Source organism: Megachile rotundata, chromosome 4 (assembly GCF_050947335.1).
Source record: "Megachile rotundata isolate GNS110a chromosome 4, iyMegRotu1, whole genome shotgun sequence".
In the NCBI taxonomy this organism is placed as follows: Eukaryota; Metazoa; Arthropoda; class Insecta; order Hymenoptera; family Megachilidae; genus Megachile; species Megachile rotundata.
In genome coordinates this window covers 14,875,551-14,896,086 of record NC_134986.1, presented here as the reverse complement: position 1 = coordinate 14,896,086, position 20,536 = coordinate 14,875,551, and the positions used below count along the sequence as shown (strand labels likewise).

Here is a 20,536-nt window from a genome sequence, read left to right as displayed (position 1 = left end):
ATCACAAATATAAAAACTCTATAATCTGACCTAAGTATGATATGTGTTGTTATATCGAGACGTCGGAATTAGATTGAATCATGATTGAGCTAAGTGTTTACATTTGTAAGCTATTAACAAACATTGCTTAAATAGTTTATTGATTGAAAGATTATATATTCTTGTGTCAATATTTATAAGTGCCTTCCTACTTTTTCTTGCATTTTTTCGATTTTATAAATGTTTTGTACGTGTTATTTACTTTTTTATTTTTAAATAAACATTGTTTTATTTTATCAGGTAGTAATGACCGATTTGAGAACTTAATTTTTTAAGAAATTTTATGTGTCAACTATTTGTACAGCTTGGAGGGTTCAATTTTTTAATAAAATTTCATTCTTGGATTATTTGTCAGAACTTAATAAGTTCAAGTCGTTTAAAATCAATTGATGAATCAAGTTATCCATCTACAAAATTACTGATTAAAAAGAGACATTAGGTGTACCAATGAATAATCTACATATTAAATTTATCAAATTACTCACTTTTAACAAAAACAAAATTCCGAATTAACAAAACACGTTACTCGTTGGTGCACGTAATAATTACAATAAAAAATAAGTCTTATAATATCAACTACTGGTACATTTACCCTAATCAAATTCAAAATTGTTGCCTGTACCTAAAAACCGTAGCCTACTTGGGCTGCTGAGCTTGGTATTGTTGATAGGAGTCATCAGGAGATGCTGCGTTACTTGTTTGTTCAGAATCACCCAATGGCATGGTATGAATAATGCTAGGAGGGTAAGTAGTATAAGGATAGGGATGCGGGCTTGCTGCTATGTACTGAAAAACGAAATATTTTAACTGTAGATGATCCAAAAATAAAATACACGATCTTAGCACGCGTTTGAATGAAAAATTAAGAAACTGTTCAAACTTAAATTTGAATAAAAAGAACAGACTGTAATATTTAAAGTAAAAAAGATAAACAGATATAATACTCACGGAACCAGTGCCAAGATGCAGTGTAGACATTTGTGTAGTAAGCTGAGGAATCATACTGTATTGTGGGTTGCTAGGATCAGCTGATGGCATCATCTGTAATGCAAAGTTTACATTTAATTTATAGATTCATTTAATTGTTTTGTTAATCTTAATCTAAGGCTGTAATTCATTGTAAATTTGGATGAAAATGAGACATAACAAATAAACTTGAAAAACTAAGTATAAATATTTGAAAGAGGAACAAAACCAACAAAAAATTTGTATAAAAACTCACGTCGACCTGTTGCATATGTGGAGGGCCAGTTTGCACCAAATAAGGAGTAACCCAAGGTGCTCCTGGTACGCTGTAACCAGGCAAAGCTTGGCCGTAATGACGACCATATTGTGCTAAAGTGGCTGTGGGTAGCATGTGAGTGGTTGCAACCCCATTTTGACCAACACCGCTTGTATCGTAATTCAGAGTCATGTTCTGCGTAAATATATACAACAATCGTTAAAAATTACATAATACATAATTAATGTATATCCTTTTAATTATTAAAACAAATTACCTCTCCAGTTTCTCTCCATATTGTACTTTTGTATAATGATTTTTTCTTGTTACCACCATCAGCAAATTTCACCAATAGAGGGTCTTTAGCCCCTTGTAGTGCCTTTCCATTAAACATTTGAATTATTTGTTCACATTTTTCTTTGGACTCCATTCTAATATAAAAAATGTAATTTTATATATAACGACAAACTACGAGTACCGATTATTCATTTTATACTATTAATAAAAATAAAAGAGGAAAAAATATAAAAAGTGCTAACCTTGCAAATCCAACACCTTTACTTTGTCCAGCAGTATCGCGTAATATACGCGTTGAAATAACTTGCCCATACTGAGCGAGTAAACCCTCAACATCATTTTCTTTGAAGCTCAATGGAAGGTTTGCAATATACAAATTGGTGGGGTCTTGCTCCTGTTGCTGAGAAGAGAGTAAAAATACTATGCAACTTATTGTATTTCACCTTGTAACGTGTAAATATGTATATGTATAATAAATTTCAAAAAAAGCTTTGTGTCTATCATTTTAACATTCATCACCAAGATACATGTATTTGCATATACCTACATAAATATGATTGATATCAATGAATGCACAGACGAGATCACTACAATGATGAATTAATAATTGTGATTTGTAAGATGAACATTACAAAAGGTCTGTTTATATTTTAAATAGTTTGTTAAGAAATTTACAATGTAAATTTTTCAATCCAAATTAATATTGTCTATCTCTCTTTTTCATTATACATACACATTCACATAGAATGTTAAAATGATAACTTAAAATTAAACTTCGTTTCAATGCAATGATGCAAGAAATTTAGAAAACTAAATTTTACACAATATTTAAAACATAAATCCTTTATATACATAACTTATCCATATTCTTTTTATCAAAAAATTACATAAATCTACAAGATACTACTTAAGAGACCATTAAACTATAATGATTATTTTAATCTAGTATTAAATATACAAGTGAGTAATATACTCAAAACGACTTATTATGAATTAAGATAATTATGATCTTTAAATACTGAGAGATTATCATGCTTCATGACATTACGTTACCACATTCTGGTGGTTCTCCAAATTTGCTTTATGGATGCTTATGATCAAAATTAATATAATATGTACTCTGCATTTATGTGCAAAGCATGCTCACACGCATAAATACATTCTGTATTCCATAAAAAATATTTCAAACTCAATAATCTATATGGTAACCTATAGCATTCGGTGCTCAATAACGTAATTGGAAAATAAATAATGAATTCATAAAAAATCACAGTAATGAATATCGCCTGTGCAAACATTGTTTATTTTATGTGAATAATAAGATAATAATTATGTTTTTGAATAATAAGACATTCGTTATTTTTTGTTTTGATGTTAAACAATTTCAAACATTTTTTTTAGAATAATGTTATTAATGTAGCCCTTGTTAAAATTTCTCTCTTCTAAGCATATGTCCAATGTTAAATATTCTTTTTGTACAACAAATATAGCAGTGAAATTTAGCAAACAACATTTCAAATTCATCGGAATTTATGTTGTTTCTCTACAATTATCTAGAAGATTTATTTTAATAATCATATATGCGTATATAACAAATAACAAATAAATGATGCAAGCTATCTAGTCATTTGTAATAAACAATATTAAGAATAACCATTCAAAGCAGTAATAGAATTCCAGTCACATATGACATATTGTTGGAAACAAGCATAACAAAAAGCACAGGCATGTCACATATATATACAGTTACAATATGAGATAGGAATGAAACTAAGGCCTAATTATCTCACGATATTACAAAAGTACATTATGTGTATAAGATGTATGCACATACATATACATGTGTTCATGCTCAAGTTTCCCTTGTTTACAATTTTTGTACGTAAAGAACAAAAAGGGAAAGATACGTGTACACTAAACTCAACTCGAACTAGAATTCAATATTTATGCACCCTCAAGCATATTTTGAGATCCACCATTTCTCTCAAAAATCAATCAATTCTACAGTTACTTGAATATACTTATACTTTACGACAATTTACTTCAATCTTGCGAATGCATTAAAACAAAAAAATAAATAATGAAAATATTATGATATAAGCCAAGCTTATGGCATCAATATATGTATATATATTCATTAAAACATATATACATATATACACACATACATGTACATATAAACGTATTTATGTATACATATATGTATGAATATGAATTTGTATCTCAATAGAATGATTTAGTTCTTAATCAAGTGCGAATGTGTATAAAGGATTTTGTAGAAAATATATGCATCTTTCTGTATGTTATATGCATTCAAGTACATTACAGGAACTGTAAGATTCAATACAATTCCTCATAAAGTACTAAATCATCATAAAACTAAAATTCTTAAAGATTCCCAAATACACATCCTAAACTTGTTTGGTGTGCCGGTTAAATATTATTATTCAAGCTAAGTATATCAATTAGAACCAACCAACACCCCAGGAATAAGATAGCACCTGATCTTGACATAGCACCACTAATTAGTAAGTAAGTACCGTGTACCCTGAGTACAGTTAATAATGGGTACATCATTTAGTTATATCATATCACATGCGACTGACATCATCACAGCTGCTGATGGCACCCCGTGCTTTTTACCGCGGCCAGATTAGAAGAACCATTCCAAGTTAGTTTTTCAGCAATATATAGGCAAGAGCCAATACTTTTTTTGGCAATGTGCGAATATGGGTAAAAATTAGATTCAAAGTCGAACAAATTTTAACAACTAAATAAATAATAAGCCACTTTTTTCTTAGTATTTGCACATCATTAGAATATAAGACAAACACATAACATTTGACAAAATTACACAAAAAAAAAAAAAATAAGAAAATATACCATATTACGATTGTATGATATTGTTTGTACTGCCATACTTGAAAGCAATTTTAACAGAATATTTCAAAAAATGTTTTATTCCTTTTGGTATGACAATGAGCAACTAATATTTTTACACAGGATATGGACACAAACATTTGAGGGTATATTAGATGTTTGCTAGAGGCTAGAAATAGTGCTGAAATGAATGCAATTTTCTGATAAATGTATTGACACAGCAGTATCAGCAATTTGTGGCCGAGGTACAGCAACAAGCAATCAATAGGTACATGAGATAGAATGACAGATAGAATTAGTGAAGATTAGAGACTTGTAGACAAGTGAGACAGGTTCTAATAGGAAAAGTTTTTTATCTTATTTTTTTTTTAAGTTCAAGTTGTTTCTTGTTTAAATTATGCATGATTGCCTGCTACTATATTTCCACTGATAGAATAATATTATTATGATACATTATTCCATGTATACTTAAAGGATATATGTGAATGTTTGTAATATAAAATTTTTACCATTAACTGTTCACAACTTTAATTACCAATGAAAATATAGTTTATATTTAATAACACCCCTCTAGTAGAAATACACTGGTTTTAAAGTAACAGGACAGAACTAGAAATAAAAAGTTACAAAAATGATATCACTTTATTAACAGCCCTTCTCACTTGTCGATGAATTGTAGTACTTTCAATTCTTTTGCAATAACTTGTAATTTTCTTTTAATCTGACATTACTATACTAAAAGATAGTACCTTTTCTACGTAACGCAACGATTATAAAATACTAAAATAGTCCTGTCAATGTACAGTTCTAAGCATGTCTAGAGGGGCTGAAAGCAGAGCAATGATGCCATGAAATGATACTATGCTTGTCTTTAGGTAATTGCAAAATAAAGTAGAGAAAAACAACAAAAGTATTAGTAATAATATCAAATAATATCACTTCTTAAAATTATAACAGACTTAAACTTTATGTCACATTTACTGTAATATGCAAGTGCTTATAGAAGTAATATGAAATGAAATAAAATTAAAAAGATGAACAAAATAAATAATATTTTTAGTTTGATTAGATATTTATGTTCTATATAAACCAGCTATGAATTACTTATTTTTAGTTAGATGAATATCCTTCAATAAGTAACACAAATATTATGCAATTGGACAATCTATCTTTGCTTTGTGATTAGTAGTTATGCTAGTGATTATTGAAAGACAAGCATAGCATTTACTGTAATTGAAATTTCAGTACTTTCTTATCCAACTTTTTATAGTAAATAATGCATGAAAGTACTGTACTGTGTACATATTTATCATAGCAGTATGGGAATAAGAACTTTTTTTTTCACATTAATGGCATTTAATCATTATATGTCAACAAAAATGATATATCAACAAAAGGATAAAAGGGATATTAGTTATACTCAAACACAAAGATGGATCCAGCGTGGAATAAAAGATTAAAGATGAAAAAGATAAAGAAGGAAAAATAAAAAGAAATAAAAAGTAAGGTAGGACAGTGGGAAAGAGGAAAAGGAAGAAAAGAAAGAGAAAAGGTTTACTGTTACTCTGGTATTACTGTACTTGCATGCACAACCAACGTACACTGGGCAGTCTACGGAGCAACCAGATACCCACTTTCGCCATCTGTGCTTGGATGCCCTTGGCGACCAGTGCTTTCACAGCACCCTCTGCCGCCACTGGTGACTCAAAGTCTACAAATCCATAACCTGCAACATACAATTACAACATAAATTAATAAAAGTAACTAATAAACAAGTAATACTATATATACTGTTATAAATATACTAAAGTATATAGTATATGGTTAAAACTTTAATAAATTACCTTTACATTTATTCGTATTTTTATCCAAAATTGCCTTCGTAGAAGTAATAGTTCCATATCTGCAAAAACACACTGTATTAGAAATAATATGCTTCTCTATCTTAAAAAAAAACATACAAGTCAAAGTAAAATATAGTTTCTTCATGCAATCATTAACTCGCTAGTATTATTAAGAATACCTATAATTACACGAATGACTTACTGAGAACACATGTTAACAAGGTCTTTATCGGTAGTGTTTTGGTTGAGGCCACGGATATACAAATTTGTTTTTGATAGTTGTTCTGCTTGTTGTCCTTGTATAGCATTATTGCTAAGACTCGTGCTCATTGTCCCGCTTTGACTGCCAGTAGCACTGCTAGAACTACTATTAGTGTTAGCTGGAGAAGAGGCTGTAGGCACCCGTTGTCCACCATACTGTAATATATTTAAAAATTTTGTAAATAAAAGGTTACCTCACATGTTATAATGTACACTTTAGTTTAATGCAAAGTAAATTTTATCATTATCCGATTTGGCAATTATTTATTACTTATAAAAGTGTTGCAACGACTAAATTCAAAACATAAATTATAAAAAGTTACGGAAAATACTGTAGCCCCACCCGGCATAAAAAAGGTTATTAATATCGTGTGTAGTATAAATATATGATCACTTTCAAACTAATTTGTCCATATACTACCAGAATGTAATTCCTTGTAAGCAACTGGTTATAACATGCTTACAATAATCTTACAGTAATTATGCCGGTTGCTTCGAAGTATAAGCATATTTGAAACAAGGTACACATGTACTACACTACTTGAAAGTCATACACGTTTCGAAGAAAAAATGAAAAATCATAGTTATGAATTAAAAGAAGAAAGAATCTTTCACGAAAAATCAAGAAAAATAGCGATAAAAAGATCGCGCATCATTTCAACGAGAACGACATGCCGCGTTGTCATGGCCCCACCCGGTTTACGAAAGGGTTAACCCTTTCGCTGCGCAAAGGTTAACATTTTCCTACTGTCTGCGCGGGTCCTTTTTGACAGGATTATCAGAAACATACTAACTACTGCTTTCACACTAAAAAATTAAGAACGACAATGAACTATACATTATTTAACGAGACTCTCATCTGTGTTTCAAGCACAGTTTATAGGTTACCTTATCAACTACAGAGATTCGAAAAAAAAGAACGTACAAGACGTTTGCGCTGAACGGTCAGCATCCAAGTGTCAGTGCACATCTAATCATCCTTGTTATTCATTTAAAAAAAAAACCGTCTAATCGTGAATAATAAAGAAAAAGCGAATAAGTATAATTAAAATTGAAATATATTTTTTCGCATCGCATGATAAAAAGTTTGCAAAAATAAAATTTATACGAATATAAATAACAACGCAACATCGAAATGTAAAAAAAGAAAATTGTATCTTTTCGCGTGGTTATAAATAGAAGTATGTGGAAATGATTCGAAATGGGCCGAAACAAAGCCGGTCTTCAAGGCAGGCGACGTAAAGTAAATTTGTAGTTAACAAGTGCAGTCTGAGTTGGCGAATAACGAAAGGAGAGGACTTACCGACGCGTGCTGTGCGTAGGTGGCGGCGGCGTAAGGATTCGCCGTAGGCGGTAGTTGCTGTGCTCCGACGGGCATCTGTCCGGCCGCCGCAGCTGCAGCCGCACTCGGATACCGCGTGTACGGCGGATAAGCAGCCGCTGCCGCAGCCGCAGCCGCAGCCGCGTGAGAGGGCGGCGCTGCGCCCCAAGCCGCAGCACCGCTCGCACGATACTGCACCGGGTTCCCGCCTCGTGGCCCGCCACCGGTGTTCCCCTTCAATCCATGCCCGCCTCCACCACCGCCGCCGCCACCACCTCCACCTCCGCCGCCGCCGCCGCCACTTGCTGGACCCACACCGACGCCGCCACCCGTGGCGCCGCCGCCTCCGCCACCTCCACCGCCACCACCGCCGCCGCCCCCGGCGCCACCGGCGTTACCATTGTTAGCACCCACATACGTCGGTCTCGGACCGTTTGTACCCTGGAATATAACAAAAATCCTTCTTTAATTCACTGCTTTCGTGAACATTTTTATTTTTCCAAAATAATTTGCTTCTGGAAGGATTTCAAAGGTATTTCGAAAATGATCGAAAAAGAGTTAATATCGAAGTATCGAAAATTCGGGTAATGCGATGTTTAGTGCACTCGAAATATTAAACGCGATATCGCATTAAAGTATCGAAACTCGCAACATTATGCGCACTCTGTCGGAACTCGTAACGTTGGGAGTACTCTAAATATCGAATCGTTTAGTATCGAAACATACGATATCGCGTGTCTCACGGTGAACTCGGGAGGTAACACAATATATGCGATGACCGGTGAATTAAACGAGTTAATATTGTGCTGAATGGTTTGAAGTCATAAAAAAGATGATCTTTCAAAATTGTAACAACGACAGAAAGATAAGTACGTACAAAGAGAACTGGTTTCTCTGGTAATTATTTCTGTAATCATTTCTACGCTAATTTCTCGGGGACGTTTCATGGCTAAAGATTATTACGTTTATGCTTCTAAATGATTCTGCGTGAAAACCTACACACGCAAGAGTAGCATGGTTAACGCAGAACACACAAGCTTGGTCGTTCTGCTTGCGGCCATCCTAATTAGAGTCATTTGCACAGTAAATTCGTGTCAGTTAATGTCTTTAGCAAACACATTACAGTAACTGTTGTAAGTCCGTGTAAGCAACAGCAAGTACAATCGGTTGGTCTGCTGCCAGATAAATTTATTCACAAATAGGCCTTAATTGCAACGTACGGGCTTGAACGTAAAACAGACTCGAAGGTTGCTCGAGATGTCCAGTTGAAACTGAGTAAACTCTATAGGTTTATTCGAGCTCATTAGATTTTTCAATCGCCGATAAATCACCGATTGCAAAAATACGTATTAGTCGAGTCACAATAAATCGAAGAGGTTATGTTCTCCATACATTCTCGGCTCGTTCGCTACTGCCTTACTTCAAGGAAAATCATCTCCGCGCAATGTAACCATAATGGAATTACGATTTTACAATTTTTTACAGGTTTCTTGATGCATTTCACCTATTTCATCCTTTTCGACCCACACCGTTCATTCCGCATCGATTCGTCGAAGTTAGAACGTTCATTCCGTTCCACTAAGTAGAAAGGCGAGCGATAAAATAAAAGGGACCTTAGATGACGGCGGAAACAAATATTTTTCGTCAAGTGCGCAGGCGCGGAAGAAATTATATTCTTGGAGCTTGTACCAGCAGGGGATTGTCAGAATTTAATCAAAGGTGTACAGAAATATTTTCTATGGGCTGTTGATTAGTGTAACGTCAAAAATAAATCTATCTCGTAATCATGAAAGACTTTCTCACTGCCTATGGCTGGTGGTGATGGGTCGATTATTTCAGGAAGCGTTATACGTTTATAAAGGTACAAATAAGTTATGAGATATAATATCTGTTTCTGATTTTAGATCTACGGACGAGGAATCGGGTGAATAAATTGATTCTGAGGAATAAACCAGTGGAGTGATAAAATGGCGGTACAGTGGTACAGGGGATTAAGGTCTGCAAATTTAGGGATACTCAAATATGGCGATTTGGGAATTTAGAAATTTAGAAATTTAGAAATTTAAGAACTAGGATTTTAGAAATTTGGAATTTTGGAATTTTGGAATTTTGGAATTTGAGGATTTAGAACTTTGGGGGTTTAGAAATTTAGGGATTTAGAAATTTGGGGGTTTAGAAATTTGGGGATTTAGAAATTTGGGAACTTAGAAATTTAGAGATTTAGGAATTTGGGGATTTAGAAATTGGGGGATTTAGAAATTTGGGAACTTAGGAATTTGGGGATTTAGAAATTTGGGAATTTAGGTATCTGGAGATTTGGAAATTTAGGAATTCAGGAATTCAGAAATTTGGAATACAGTAATTCAACAATTTTTTAATTTCAGAGTATGGAAATTTGGGAAACCTTTTTTTCCTAAACACTGTACCCATTTGAAAATCTACAAGAACACCCCATCAGCCAGGTAGCTACATCTGTCGCAATCTCCCAGGACAAGCCTTTCCAGGACTTTCAAGTGCGTTGCATTCCAACCTCTTTAGAAAGGCCTCTCGTTGATTTGCATTTTTGGCATAGTTGTGATAACACGGTTTACCGTTTGCCGGAGAACGAACCAGCTGGAGAGAGAAGGAAAATGGCAAGAAGAAGAAGGTAGAGAGAAAGAGAAAGAAAGAGAGAGAGAGGAGGGAGAGAATGAGAGGAAAGAGAAGTAGCAGGAGAGGGAGGACCCAGCTGAAAGTCACGGTTGTAAATCACTTATCATGAAACTCCAAGTCGCTTGTCGCTTCCTGTACTACTTTACAGATCTCTTTCCTCCCTTTCTTCCTTTCCACCTTATTAGCAAACGCCATGGACACAAGGAAGTCCCGTTTTGTGCTTTTGCTTCTGGTCTACACTGTATTACGAGCTCGTTCATTTGCATATTTCTTTTTTTTTTAATTCCTGCAGAAAACACTAAACGATCGGAAGCCGAATCGCTTATCTGTCCAGACATTTCCTGCTACTTCCTGCACCGTTTCTTTTCATACATTCGATTACAACTCGCTTCAAATTTTGAGGTTAGAAAATTACGAACATTCATATTTCGCCAAGTTCATTGAATTCAATTCGCATAGCAGGTGATGGCTATTTCTGCATTCTAAAACTCATCGGACTGGATCCGATCCTGGTTACAAGCCGCGCTCTCCTTTTCATCGTTGGAAATGGTCAATAGTAAACTGGGAGAGGCTTCGTCTTATTCCCATCGCTAGGTACGGTGCACGTTACAATGATGCGCAGACGTGGTAAGCAGGAAGTGACATCCGGTCGGTACATCACGATACCCATTTCACACGTCGTTCTCTATTTCGCAGTGACCAACGGCCACGTTGTCTGCATGCCGTTCAATTGAACCGGCGGCATCTACGGACAAATCGTCCGCCTCCTTGTCATAATTAACATACTGACGCACCATGTGCGTCTGAACTATTGATGACGCACCGGGTGCGTCATTAACAATTTGTTCTGTAATTGATTTTTAGTTAATAATTTGGGAGTGTTTAAATATGAAGTGGGTGTTTTTGGATATGGGGAGGTGGAAATTTGGGGAGATGGAATTTTGGGGAGTTGGAAATTTGGGGATATGGAAGTTTGAGGAGTTGGAATTTTGGGGAGTTGGAAATTTGGGGAGATGGGAATTTGGGGAGTTGGAAATTTGGGGAGATGGAATTTTGGGGAGTTGGAAATTTGGGGAGATGGAATTTTGGGGAGATGGAAATTTAGGGAGATGGGAATTTTGGGGAGATGGAATTTTGGGGAGATGGAAATTTGGGGAATTGGAATTTTGGGGAGTTGGAAATTTAGGGAGTTGGAAATTTGAGGAGTTGGAAATTTGAGGAGTTGGAAATTTGGGGAGATGGAAATTTGAAGAGTTGGAATTTTGGGGAGATGGAAATTTGAGGAGTTGGAAATTTTGGGAATTGGAATTTTGGGGAGATGGAAATTTGGGGAGATGGAATTTTGGGGAGATGGAAATTTGAAGAGTTGGAATTTTGGGGAGATGAAAATTTGAGGAGTTGGAAATTTGGGGAATTGGAATTTTGAGGAGTTGGAAATTTGGGGAATTGGAATTTTGAGGAGTTGGAAATTTGGGGAGATGGAATTTTGAGGAGTTGGAAATTTAGGGATTTGGAACTTGAAAATTTATAAATTAGGAAATTTGGGGATTTAGCCATTTGAAAATTTAAAAATTCAAGAATTTTCAAAATTAAAGAAAATTTAAAAATGTTTAAATTTGCAAATTTTACCACATTCATATTTAAAATTTAAAAATAAGCTTGCCCCTCAAATAAAGTTAAAAAAAAGTAAGCAAACCTTGATCGAGAAGATCCAAGATGGCCGCCACATCCCGCAGCTGGCGTAAATAAAAAGGTTACAATCCCTAGAATGAATTATTCGTACTTAAGAATATTAACAGTCACATTTATCTGAATATTGTTAATCGCGAAGAGTACTAATTTGTGACAATAACGTCCATTGATATTTATCGAGAAAATGTAGTCTCGTAACGTGATAAATCCTTCTCGTTAATTAAGCGGTATCCTTAATGGTGTTTTCATTGATACAAAGAAGAAAGAAGACAGACTGTTGGTAAACGTCCATGCAAAATGATTCTATTAGCAGCGACTACTTGACTGATTTGCGGTAAATTTCTAACATAAACTGGGCAACGAAAATGGCTCGTTACATGGTGGTCGAGGAGCATTATCGTAAATTTCACTTCGAGAGTACTTCGAAGCTTTCTTCGACTTCGTGAAAATTAATGGTTTTCCCGCGAACCAGTTTGCCGTTGGTTCTCGATCGGTTGGAAACACTTGTGCGCAAAGGGAGGCCATCTTTGGTGAGTTATGTTAGAAGAAAAGCGATCGCGAAGTTCGTGGTAAACAGAATATTCGAAGTTACATTAATTATTCGGGAAGAACTTTCTTGAAAATGTACGAGTCTGACGGTGCAGAGAATGAAAATGAAGAGAGCGATGGGATACAGGAATCGGTTGATTCTTTCGTCTTATCAAAGAGGCGTGACTGCACGAGGTCACTGATAAATGATAATGGTGGGGGCCTTTTATCGAGTCGTCCAGCATACGTGAAACTACGGCTCTCGTAATCACTTTCTAAAATAGTCTTTCACCTTATTTTGTTATTAAATCGTTTTACCGGACTAAACACTTTTTTTATGGATTCGTTGACCGGTTAAATTGCGAAGCGATCTTAAAAAGATAACGTAAACATCGATGAAATACCACGAAGAAAAATTCGTCTGACTGGTTTTCCTTTACCTAGTGAATTAATTTGATCCTGTGTATCCGATATATTAGCTCTTAATCTGATGCATAAGCGTAACTGCTGCTAACTATTAAAATAACAAAAAAATATTCACAGACATTAATTCAAATTAATTCTGATAAGAAAAGATAGTAAACAGTGTTCTTCACCTTGGCTATTCCTATTTCAACGGAGTTCAACGATCCTATATTCTGTCGCTGACGTTTTGAAATACAATCGTAAATTGTCGTAACAGAGTGACAGTTTTATGAAAGAACTCGAGCTCTCGTGTTACAATGAACGATTACGTGTATTCGTCGCGTTCGAAAAAAAACTGCTTGCAAGGTAGAAAATCACGTATGGAAGCAAACAGAGTCTCCACGCTTAATTCTGCGTGATATTTAATATCTCCATTTCTCTCTTAGCCTATACATTACTACGTATCTAGAACTATCGCAACGTAGATAAATCAAAATCTAATAATACCGGAGGCAATAATCTTAAAAAGAATTTTACGGATCAGCGTAGAAATTAATGTCAATACATTGTAGTCCGTTTTCTAATAACATGATCATTATTTTCATGGAGAACGTTCGACACAAGGATATTTGTAGCAAAAAATTCCCAAGATCGAGTAGACAATTTCTACTTTCGCTATAAAATTACGGTGCAACGTGCGTCGAAGATCGAATGGCCTTGCATGATGTAGTTTGGACCGCACTTTCTTTTATGTTAATACATATATCCCAAAGCAGGACCTGAGAGGGATCAGGATGTCCCACATACCACGGCAGGGCAAACCGCGTCAGTTGTACGATCTCGCATGAATGTTACGCTCTATTAGCAAACGGACTCGTGTTACAAATACGATAAAGATTTTCTTCTTTTCGTCCAAAGAGGGGAGGACCACTACCGGAGATCCATTAATGTAGATCATGAAACGCCGTTCTCTGAGTTTTCTCTCGGAAGCGTCGGTGCATGCGAGAAGATTGCCCTCGTCTATTCTTTTTCCAGTAGAATGTTCGATTATATGAACGCTGATTAACGCGTTAATTGTGCTGGGAACTGATGACTGTCTCTCGAATATGATACGATCGGATAACTAGGAGAAAAGAAAATTTTAACAAAGGTTAATACTTTCTACATATAGTAACAAAAGCGGTATTTCTTTGTCAGAGTTAGAATTAACATAATATTATATCTATACTATACCGCTATTTCACTACAGTGCTATACAACGATTCTATTCAAGCGAACGGATTTAGGCTTTGACTTATACTCGAGTTTACACAGTGTAATATTTAATCAAACCTCGAGTTAAAATTCATAATATGCAAAGATACCTTTTTCGAAACTAACTCTAAGGCTTCATTTGCATCTGGCGAAAGAATTATTAACGAGACACATTTAACTGTTAAAAGTTATTGACTGCGTACGAGACGTGTTTGAATCGCGGTACTGTATGTCATTTGTTCGTCGCGTGCTTTGAGTGCAAAAGGTTAAGTTCAACAAATGTTTTATCAGGAAAAAGATCATAGCGCATAAACTTCTCGTGTATAGCTCTGCGTAGAGAGAGTGCAAATGAAGCGAACAGATAAAGTTCACCGTGCGTTAGAATTGCAACTCGGTTTAATCCCGTTTACTGCTTCACGGCCAAGATACATGCAGTCAGTGAACATGGTAACAGATATAGACCGTACAGGTACTCGAACTACTCTCACGCAGTGGCGCAGTGTCCGCTTCTCGATTTCAGCGAGAGTACGTTGCGAACTCTATTTAGAAATTCATTTCTCATCTCTCCGCCAACACGCTCGATTAATCTGCCGATAGAAGTCACGACGACGCCGAGCCGTTAACTCGCCTGCTAATCGGTATCGGTTTCAACCTGAAATTTTACGTTCGAACGAGAATCTGATGTATTTGCGTAAAGGATTATGATATACTTTATAAACGCTAAGAGAATAGTGCTGATTATGCAAGAAATATATATAAATACTTTTCCATACTTCGATCATTTAAAATGGAAACGAACGAAACTTGAAAAACTGCTCGATATCTTCCATTACTGTTTTCTCTGATACGCCACTGGTTGTTTCACGCGGCGCTGGCGTGCATGTGTCTAGCGATGGGACCAATATCCTCGCGTGCGGTGCCGGTATTGCAGAAGAAATTCCGCGATTTCTCACGCGAATACCAGATACTGCTCTGTCGATTATCTTGAATTAACGTTTCACCTATGAGTAACGGATAAATAATTACCTCGAACGTAACAGCGTTAACGGTAAATGCACGAGCACTAGTGATCTTTAAGTACATAAACTAACCAAGTCTACGTTCGAATTAAATCTAACAAAATATTTACTTACAGCTTCGGTTAATATATGTGTCAATATTTTCATTGAATGCCAATAATAACGAGCAGATTAAATACACTACGTGAAAAGAAGCAGATGAAATTGATGAACTTTTATTAGTCGATACTTTCGAGAGTAATGAATCGAGTCGATCCCATCGCTAGCCATCGACGGATGCGCGTGGATGCGCATGCGCATGCGCATGCGTCCTTAATAGCCGCGAGGGGACGGGAAAAGAAAAGTGCCAGAGGGGAGCAGGTAAGAGAGAACCAGTCGTCAAGCTCGCTCATCCCTCCGCAAAAGAGTTCCTCTTTGCCGGCGCATACCGGACATTCCGTTTCTTCGCCTTGAGAAGATACAGTACGTTACGCACTCGCGCAACACCATGACACACTGCTAGTCCTTTCGCATTTCGCGGTACGCGTACACGACATGGAACCTAATTTCTAACCCGCGCAATTCTTGTTTCAAGACTTTGGTATGTTCTCTCGTATCGAATGCATCTGATGTTGAACTTTAGGAAGGGATAAAGAAGCGTACTCTGTCAATCGTATGTTTTCGGAAGCAGTCGGAAGCGATCGTGAACTTACTAATCGAGGACAATTTAAACGATACCGAAAGCGAGCAGTAGAATACAAAGTAGGATTTCACGCCAAAGAACAATTACTTTCAGATCGTTGTACCAGCAAGGTCGACCTCGAGGCAAGCGAGTGCACAATACTATTGCGTTTACCTTATATGCAATTGACCGTATCATCGTATTTCAAATATGTGTAGGCTTTCTTTGGATTAAGACGAGATATAATACGTAAACCTGAAGATATTTGGACCGTGAAATTTCAAAAGTTCTAAATTTTTTAATTTATCAACAGGAAACCGACAAGTGGTGAGTTATCTTTCCGCTACCTCGTTACTGTTCCTAAGGAAGCCTACTGTACTCGCTAAAATGTGGTGACGTGACAGAGATAAAATAACGGTTAAAAAGCCTGACGGATAAGCAAAATACGATTAGAATTCGATCGAATCAAACGTTTATCAATATAGCCTAGAATGTTCATGATAAAAGATTTAAAAATAACAATGGTATTAGGCTCGAAGTCATCAACTCGACACGTCCGTACTTTTAAGCAGCCAATACAAAAATGTATGCATATTATATGTTGTAGTTCGCATACACGTAAGAACGTGCTTTTAATAAGACGCTCCGTTGAAAATATTTTCTCCTCGACGTTCACTAATGAAGTCACGTATCGTGACTGACTGAACGGCATACTTTAAATACTATGTTACGCAAAAACATCGTTGGATAAAATTTTCTACGAAGTTCAAAAAGTTCCAAAATTGTTTAATATCGTTAGAGGACTTTCCGTGACATCCTTAAAAGTTCCAAAGTAATTTCAACGCGATTAAAACAATATTAAAATATAGATGATCGCGGTGGATTGTAAAGATATGGGCGTACCTAATATATTCAGGGCGGGTAATAAAATACTTGCTGCCTTCAAGTCGTTGAAAACTTACCTGAAACAGAAAAGAGAAAAGTCGATTAGTTTAAAATCTATGGACAATGTGTAGTTTTAGGTTAAGTGTCACAACGGAACTGCTCATGCGCAGTAGAGCGACTAATGATAATTTGGTCATTTATTTTCAAAGCGTATTGTTTCTTACTTTACAATGAAAATATAAATGTTGTGGTCGAAAGATTTATAAGCGTTCATGAAAATTTCGACGGACTAAAGTAAGAAATATATATTCGTACAAAATACGAGTCGAATACTTTCCGTCCAATTAGTAAGTTTAACTTGTTTACGGATATTTTCGCATACATTTTTCTTATCGATCCACGAACAGGAAAATCGATCTGATAAGAGCGTTATGAGCCCCCACGGGCGTATACCCAGTGAAAGTTACGAAAGACATGTTGGTTTATTTGAAATTGCACCGACCGGCAAGTCTGGCAAAACGGCTCATGCGGTCGCCATTTCTGCGCAGAAGTCATTCACGCACGATGCATGGTTCACAACTATCGATTTTTTATCGGACGATCGATTAAAAAGAATATCTGAAACTGTATCGAATTCCGCGAACGGGATTCGACCTTATGTAAATCGACTTTCGTTTTTGCGCGCGGAACGATTACTTACGGACTGTAATCACGAAACACGTTCGATCTGCGTAAAGGAACGAAGGAAGAAAGGAGAATTCACTGGATCGGATAGAACTCTTTTTTTTTGTTTAAAGTAAGAAAAAAAATCGTTCGAGCTCTCGACCGTCTAAGAGATACACCAAGTTCACTGACTCTGCACGATGACTAATACGAAATTAATTACTCGACCGCTAACGTTTCCTTCCAGACGCCTTAATGGCGCTCGAACTACGTGAAAACTATGCGAATCAACCGGTGTAGAGCCGGTGAATCCTTGGAACTTTACGCACGGTATTCGCGGAAAACTTTTCTAAACATTTTTACTGCTCTATGACATAGATTATATGTAATTTATATGTTACGGTAAAAGTGTTAAATGTTCACTAGTCATCGCATGTATAGACACTATGTAAAACTACATATGGCAATAATATGTATGTTAGTTTTTCGCGTCCTTCGACTTTTTGGATAGATTCCCAGATCAACAGGTTTCGTGGCACAAAATTCGGCTGCGACGTAGCTGGTTTCTTACATTAAAATCAAGTTGTCCGTGACGGAAGCGCAACCGGGTTATATTTATTGCCTGTAAACTTCGATCATAAAAATAACAAGCTCGCGTAGAAAACAAACGCGTGTCAATTGAATTACTTAAACGGTGCAGATGAACGCACTCGACAATGTATCGACTTGGTTTCGATATTCTTTCTATTTTTATATCAAGTTTTTTAACGTGACATTACCTTGTATAATAAATGCTTTATTTTCTCTTTATGTTCTAGGAATGCAGGTTTAGAAAATTAGGAATATATGTCTCGACATAAAATAGATTATTATATAAAACATACATATTTATCACGAAGATACAACTTCTTGGAAACTGTTTCCTTAGTCTACCAAGCTGGACCGTACTCTCAAAAAACGTCGCGAACAGCGTTTGAGTCTGTACATGTAAATCGCACGCGTCGCGAGGACTGAGTATGTGTAATCAGTCCAAGCAAGCGCGCGAAAATTCAAATTTACAATTTCAATCACCTGCATAATTGCGAACGTATTAGCTCGTTCTTTCTTAAGTTTTTAATCATAAATTGGAATGTTATATTAAATATGTTAGATGTAGACTGTTATAATTATATTTTTAAGACTGCAACAGCGAGTTAAGAAAAATTATAGGAAAGTAAAGTAATTGAATTGTAAAGTACTAATTAAATAATACACATGTTATTTAAAATGACAAAAGTGTTTTTTTGTTTACGCGTGAGCTATATCAGCGAACAGTAGTGTTTTTTAATCGTAATGCTTGCACGAACTCTAATTATTTGAAATTTTAATTGCAGTTATCGAAACAGGAATTCCACCGCGTTGATATGTTGCGATTCATGCACGTGTCACTGGTTATTAGCGGCGTTTAGGCCGCGACTCGCCGTACGCTCGCATTTAACGTAATAATTCAAGAGCCGACGCAGAACTAAGTCGAGACGGAATAGAATGATTGCTCGCATACCACGGATACGTAACAAACGTGTGTACAGGCACGCACGCTGACGATTAAGCAGAAAGTATTGTGTTAACTCGAGGTTGCCGTTATTTTCGCTCAAACCGCGAAGAAAATCCATCTTTGAATTTCCAATAACACGGAATCCGTACTCAAACAATTAGCATCGTATGCTGCAATTAATGAAGATAATAATTCATCAGATTACATCATTCCATCTCGATGATATATGTACAATTAGTAAAACCGATGAATAAAAGAATGCTGGAATATCTGAATATTTAGAAATCTGAACGATATAAATTTATGGCAATTTATGTATAACAAGATTGATGTCAGAGAAACGTTAAGGAGAAATTAAATGCAATTATTAATGAAAATAGTTTCCAAGTGTTTAACAAGTGGACAAATAGGCTTTTGTTTGTTGGTGGATATACGTTCGTAGATGACAAAGGAATAATTTATCAACGTAGAAACCACGACAAAATCCGGTTTTATTCAACATCTTTCAAAGCAGATGGCCAGTTAATGGCTCGTCATCAATATCGTCAGGCTGACCTACATACGCGCCTCCAGGACATGGATCTCTCCTTGCGAATCTCGCTTCTCGACGTACAACAGCATTATTATTTGCCTAAAGCTTGCGAATTTCTCGCTTTAACATTCACCTTTCGTCAGCCGTGGAATTCACCGACAGACTCTCACGTTCACCAATAGTAGCTGATGTAAGATAACACATTACGACTTTTTACATTTGAATCACGTAAGGCAATAATCGAAAACCTTCTGTATGCGGTCTTTAAACTTCAGGATTTACCTATTCTTTTATGGACCTTTAGTTAAAGGGAAATTTAAAAAAAGACTGTCACTATAGGTATAACAGGTAGGCACTGAAGTTGTTAATCTTCAAGGTTCAGGAGATCCAATGGGAAAGCTGATGACTATACCAACGAAATCAGTATGAACTTATCCACATGATTCATGATAGGGTACTGGTGTAGCGTCGAAATTGAACGTTAAAACAAAGCACCGAAATGATGAGCAGTCCATCTGTATGCGATAAAAAACTGTTCGATAATTCCATCTGGTGTTCCCGAAAAGGAAGAGCGAACAACATCGGTTTTTCAGCTTTCATGGTAGATACATCTATGGCTCGATGTCTAGGCGATCGCAGGTGCATGGACAGCAAAGAGACAGAGAAGGGACACGTGCATTTTGCGAATGTCTCCCGCGTGCGACACGTATGGCCGACGTGATACGCATGATACTTGTACACACGTTCGCGAAAAAGCAGAAGGACGAACATGTTAGCGGGCTAGAAGGTAATCGAGAGACCAGAGGGGATAAGAAAATAGAGGGAAAATGGCTGACTGGCTGGCTGG

The 20,536-nt window shown here is 36.1% G+C and overlaps 1 protein-coding gene and 1 long non-coding RNA gene across 22 annotated transcripts in view; one reads left to right on the top strand and one right to left on the bottom strand.

The window, feature by feature from the left end:
- shep (RNA binding motif single stranded interacting protein alan shepard) overlaps positions 1–20,536 on the bottom strand; it is a 37,570-nt gene that overhangs the window by 7,303 nt on the left and 9,731 nt on the right. For 5 of the 19 annotated variants that reach the window (XM_076531073.1, XM_076531074.1, XM_076531084.1 and 2 more), the window contains exons 2-12: positions 16,979–17,037; positions 12,213–12,279; positions 7,847–8,305; positions 6,485–6,699; positions 6,283–6,341; positions 6,019–6,164; positions 1,801–1,958; positions 1,539–1,692; positions 1,262–1,456; positions 988–1,080; positions 662–825 (exon numbers count right to left, since the gene is read on the bottom strand). In XM_076531073.1, the coding sequence (XP_076387188.1) occupies positions 676–825; positions 988–1,080; positions 1,262–1,456; positions 1,539–1,692; positions 1,801–1,958; positions 6,019–6,164; positions 6,283–6,341; positions 6,485–6,699; positions 7,847–8,305; positions 12,213–12,279; positions 16,979–17,037 (1,755 nt within the window). In that variant the 3' untranslated portion in view covers positions 662–675. Of the gene's footprint in view, positions 1–661; positions 826–987; positions 1,081–1,261; positions 1,457–1,538; positions 1,693–1,800; positions 1,959–6,018; positions 6,165–6,282; positions 6,342–6,484; positions 6,700–7,846; positions 8,306–12,212; positions 12,280–14,075; positions 14,265–15,168; positions 15,193–16,978; positions 17,038–17,342; positions 17,370–18,507; positions 18,533–20,536 lie in introns of those variants that run through there. The other 14 variants (XM_076531077.1, XM_076531078.1, XM_076531076.1 and 11 more) reach the window with 11 other exon arrangements.
- On the top strand, positions 8,312–19,432 carry LOC105663358 (uncharacterized). 3 transcript variants are annotated; one of them, XR_013037999.1, is made up of 3 exons: positions 8,312–8,733; positions 9,350–11,143; positions 11,213–19,432. It is a non-coding gene; the product is annotated as an uncharacterized LOC105663358 (long non-coding RNA). The 3 variants fall into 3 exon arrangements; XR_013038000.1 differs by having other exon boundaries at positions 9,350–16,402; positions 18,997–19,432; XR_013037997.1 differs by having other exon boundaries at positions 9,350–16,402; positions 18,442–19,432.